This window comes from Calidris pugnax, unplaced genomic scaffold, assembly GCF_001431845.1.
Source record: "Calidris pugnax isolate Ruff unplaced genomic scaffold, ASM143184v1 scaffold335, whole genome shotgun sequence".
In the NCBI taxonomy this organism is placed as follows: Eukaryota; Metazoa; Chordata; class Aves; order Charadriiformes; family Scolopacidae; genus Calidris; species Calidris pugnax.
The window spans coordinates 40,514-44,967 of record NW_015091148.1 but is presented as its reverse complement, the minus strand read 5'-3'; the positions used below and the strand labels follow the sequence as shown (position 1 = coordinate 44,967).

General features: G+C 59.2%; 1 protein-coding gene across 1 annotated transcript in view; it reads right to left on the bottom strand.

The window, feature by feature from the left end:
* Nucleotides 1-4,454, bottom strand: part of HDAC5 (histone deacetylase 5) — a 37,109-nt gene that overhangs the window by 26,326 nt on the left and 6,329 nt on the right. Inside the window, exons 5-9 of the mRNA XM_014958916.1 lie at nt 4,362-4,453; nt 2,889-3,001; nt 2,224-2,355; nt 1,147-1,366; nt 675-976 (exon numbers count right to left, since the gene is read on the bottom strand). Of these exons, the coding sequence (XP_014814402.1) occupies nt 675-976; nt 1,147-1,366; nt 2,224-2,355; nt 2,889-3,001; nt 4,362-4,453 (859 nt within the window). The remainder of the gene's footprint in view (nt 1-674; nt 977-1,146; nt 1,367-2,223; nt 2,356-2,888; nt 3,002-4,361; nt 4,454) is intronic.

Below are 4,454 nucleotides of genomic sequence, written 5' to 3'. Positions count from 1 at the left end.
ACGGACACACACAGTGGGTGCGGGGCCCAAACTAATCCCCCCAACATCCCATAGGCAGCCCCTGCCCTCTGCTCCCCCATACCCTACAGATACCCCATAGCCACCCCACACCCATCCCATGCCTTATAGCCACCCCACATATAGCCCCTACCATATTCCCATCCCACACCCTATAGCCACCCCATATGCTCCCCATTCCCATCCCACACCCTATAGCCACCCCATATGCTCCCCAAACCCCATACCCACCCCACATACAGTCCATACCCATTCCCATGCCCCATATCCACCCCACATACAGCCCGTACCCCATACTCATCCCATACCCACCCCACATACAGCCCACACCCTATAGCCATCACTGTGCCCTATAGCCACCCAGTATCTATCCCATTCCTCCATCCATACCCACCCCATATACAGCCCATACCCTATAGCCATCACCATGCCCCATACCCACCCCATTCCCATCCTACACCCTATAGCCACCCCATATGCTCCCCAAACCCATCCCATGCTCTGTAGCCACCCCATACCTACCCCACATACATCCCAAACCCTATAGCCACCCCATATGCTCCCCAAACCCATCCCATGCTCTGTAGCCACCCCATACCTACCCCACATACATCCCAAACCCTATAGCCACCCCATATACATCAGATACCTCACACCCCACATGCACATCCTACACCCCACACCCACTCCATAACCCCTACACTGTTCCCCCCTCTCAGCCCCACCGCGGGCCCCTGGCCCCCACACCCCACCTTGCCCAGCTGGACCTGCTGCTTGTCGAGGAAGTGGTGCTGGAGGGTGCCGTGGGGCAGGGCGCCGTGGGGCAGGGCCTGGGGGCTCTGGGGCAGGGGGGATGACTGCGTGCGGCTGAGGGGCCGGTGGCGCGGCAGCTTGCCCACCGTCCGCACGCTCCCCCCACGCTCCCCTGTCACCAGTGGCGATTGCCCGTGCAGCGGCACTGCGGGAGAGGGGTACCATCAGTGGGGCACCCCCACCCCCCCCCAAAAATCCAGCTGGGGGGTGTGGGGGGGTGGTGTTTGCAAGCAAGGGAAACTGAGGCAGGGCCAAGGGAAACTGAGGGAGGGGAAAGTGAGGGAGGGAAAGGGGGAACTGACGCAGGGGACTCACCGGCGATGAGGGTGCTCTGCTGGCGCGCTTGCTCCAGCAGCAGGACGTGCTGCAGCAGGGACGCGGGGCCGGCAGGGGGGTCCCCTTCCAGGGCCACCCCCAGCAGGCAGCCCGGGATGGAGGAGGTGCTCAGGAACTTGCCAGTGAGCGCAGCCCCGGGGCGCAGGGTGGCCACTGCTGGCCGCTCGGCCTCCGCCTGCGGTGACAGCTTGGGGGACGCCTGCGGGGACAGAGGATGGCACTGTGTCATGTCCCCCCACGCCTAACCCCACCGCCCGAGACCTTGGCTGTGTTGGGGGGGGTGGGTGGGATGCCCCCACCCATCATCAGCCTTTGAGGTGCTGGGTGACATCCCCACCCCAACCCTGCACACCCCCCCCAGTCTGGGAGAACCCCAAACTGGGGACACTAGGGCGCTGCCAGTCCTCCCACCATCAGCCTTGGCTTCTCTGCTGTGGGGAAACTGAGGCACAAACCCCACCCTGGGGGGACGGGGGGGGGGTCAGACACCAAGGTTCCTGGCTTGGAGACCCCCACCCCTCCTGCCCAACAATCACCCCACAGACACAGGGTCCCCACGCAAGCCTGGGAGGTGCCAGGTCCCCAGGCTACCCCTATGGGACATCAGGTCCTTGTACTGCCACCCCACCAGGGAGTCCCCACATACCCCCTCTATAGGGTTCCAGGTCCCTGTGCCACCCCATGGGCTGCTGGTTCCCCACATCTTCCCTATAGGATTCCAGGCCGCTGTGCCACCCACCATGAGGTCCTCACGTCCCCACTATGGGATTCCAGGTCCCTCTACCACCCCACGGGGCTCACGGTTCCCATACTGACCCTTTGGGGTTCCAGGTCCTCATGCCGCCACCCTGTGGTGCCCCCACATCCCACCCCTATTGGGTTTCAGGCCTTTGTGCCATCCTCCGTGGGGTCCCCACATCCCCTGCCACGGGTTCCAGGTCCCCATGCCACCTTCCCATGGGGTCCCCCCATCTCCTCTATGGGATTCCAGGTCCCTGTGACACCCCATGGGGTCCCCGTGTCATCCCACGGTGTCCCCACGCCGACCCCACTCACGCTGAGGTGGGAGTTGGTGACGGTGACGGTGGCCTGCAGCCCTAGGGAGATGTTGGGCAGGGAGGGGGATGTGTAGAGGCTGAGCTGCCCTGCGCCGTCCAGCGTGAGGGCTCGGTGCTGGGGCAGGAGCTGCTGCGGGGGGAACACAGCACAGACACACCATCAACACGGGCACGTGTGTGCCAAGACATGCCGTGGGCATGCACGACACAGGGGCACACACCAGCTGTACACATCTGAACACACGTGTGCGCTGAACACTGCCTGCACACACCTGAACACACTTGTGGGCACTAAACGCTGCCTGCACACAACTGAACACGTGTGTGCCCTGAACACGCGTCCTGCACACACCTGAACATATGTGTGCGCCCTGAACACCCTGAGCATGCTAACAGCACACACTTGAATGCGTGTGTGTGCCCCGAACACACTCACAGCACACACCCAAACACACACGTGCACCCTAGACACAGAGCACACACCTTAACACACATATGCACCCTGAGCGTGCCAACAACACACGCCTGAGCACACGTGTGCACCCTGAGCACGCCAATAGCACACACCTAAACACACACACGCGCACCCTGGACAGCCTCACAGCACACACACGTGCACCCTGAGCAGGCCCCACACATGCGTGTGCCCCCATGGGCTCCTACCTCTGCATGGATGTTGGGGACGGAGCCGGTGAAGCCGTTCTCGGTGATGGCGCTGTGGGAGCTGTTGGGGGAGCTGGGCCCGGAGCCCGGGGCGCTGCTGCACACGGAGGACACTGCGGGGCCACTGCCGTCAGGGGGGACATGCCACCCCCACCGCGGCTCCCCCCAGGCCCCCCACCCCAGGGATGGGGCAGCCCGCGCCCGTGAACATCAACCGCACGTGAATGCACAGGCAGGCGTGTGAAAGTGCGCGTGTGTGCACAAGCATAGACTTACATGTTGTGCAAGCATGTATGTGCTCATGTTGCACAAGCGTGGATGTGCACAAGCACACGTGCATACACTACACAAGCACACCCGTGCACAAGCATGTGTGCACACGTTGCAGAAGCACGTTTGTGCATAAGCACACAAGTGCACACTTGTTACACAAGCACCTGTGTGCACATGTGCTACACAAGCCTCTATATGCACAGATGCATATGCACGTTGCACAAGGGCATATACGCACGTTGTACAACCATGTCTGTGCAAAAGCACACATGCACAAGCCCATATGTGCACAAGCATGTGTGTGTACTCGTGTTGCATGAGCCCATGTGTGCACACATGTGCACACGTTGCACAAGCACCTGTGTGCAGACATGTTGTACAAGGCTCTATGCAGAAATATGGGTGTACATGTTGCACGAGGATACATACATACATTGCACAAACATGTCTGTACACAAGCACATATGTACACACTGCACAAGTGTGTCTTTGCATGAACATGTATGTCCACAAACACGTGTATGCACATTAACAATCCCACATGTGCATAAACACCTGTACACATGTTGCACAACCATGTTTGTGCACACATACGTACACATTGCGCAAGCACATGTTGTGCAAGCATGTCTGTCCACACGCACATGTATGTATACTTTACACAATCCCACATGCGTACACATGTTGCACACGCCTCTGTGTGCACAAACACCTGCACACACATGTTGCATGAGCACATTTGTGCACAAACACCTATGCACACATTGCACAAGCACATCTTTGCACTAGCACATGTTGTGCATATATGTACACGTTACATGATCCCACGTGTGTACACATGTTGCACACGCCTCCATGTGCACAAACACCTATGTACATATTGCACAAGCATGTCTTTGCACAAGCACATGTTGCGCAAGCATGTACGTACACGTTACACAATCCCACATGTGTACACATGTTGCATGTGCTTCTGTGTGCACAAACACCTGTACACACGTTGCACAACCATGTTTGTGCACAAACACATATGTGCACATTGCACATCTTTGCACAAGCACGTGTTGTGCAAGCATGTATGTACACGTCACACAATCCCATGTGTACGCATGCTGCATGTGCCTCTGTGCACACAAACACCTGGGCACCGGGGGGGGTGGGTGGGGGACAGGGGGTGACGCGGGGATGTTGGGGTCTCACCGGTGACCTCGATGGCGCGTTTCTTGAAGGTGCTGATGACGGTGCCGTCCTTCCTCCGCAGCAGGGGGCTGCTCCTCCGCTCTGCCACCTTCT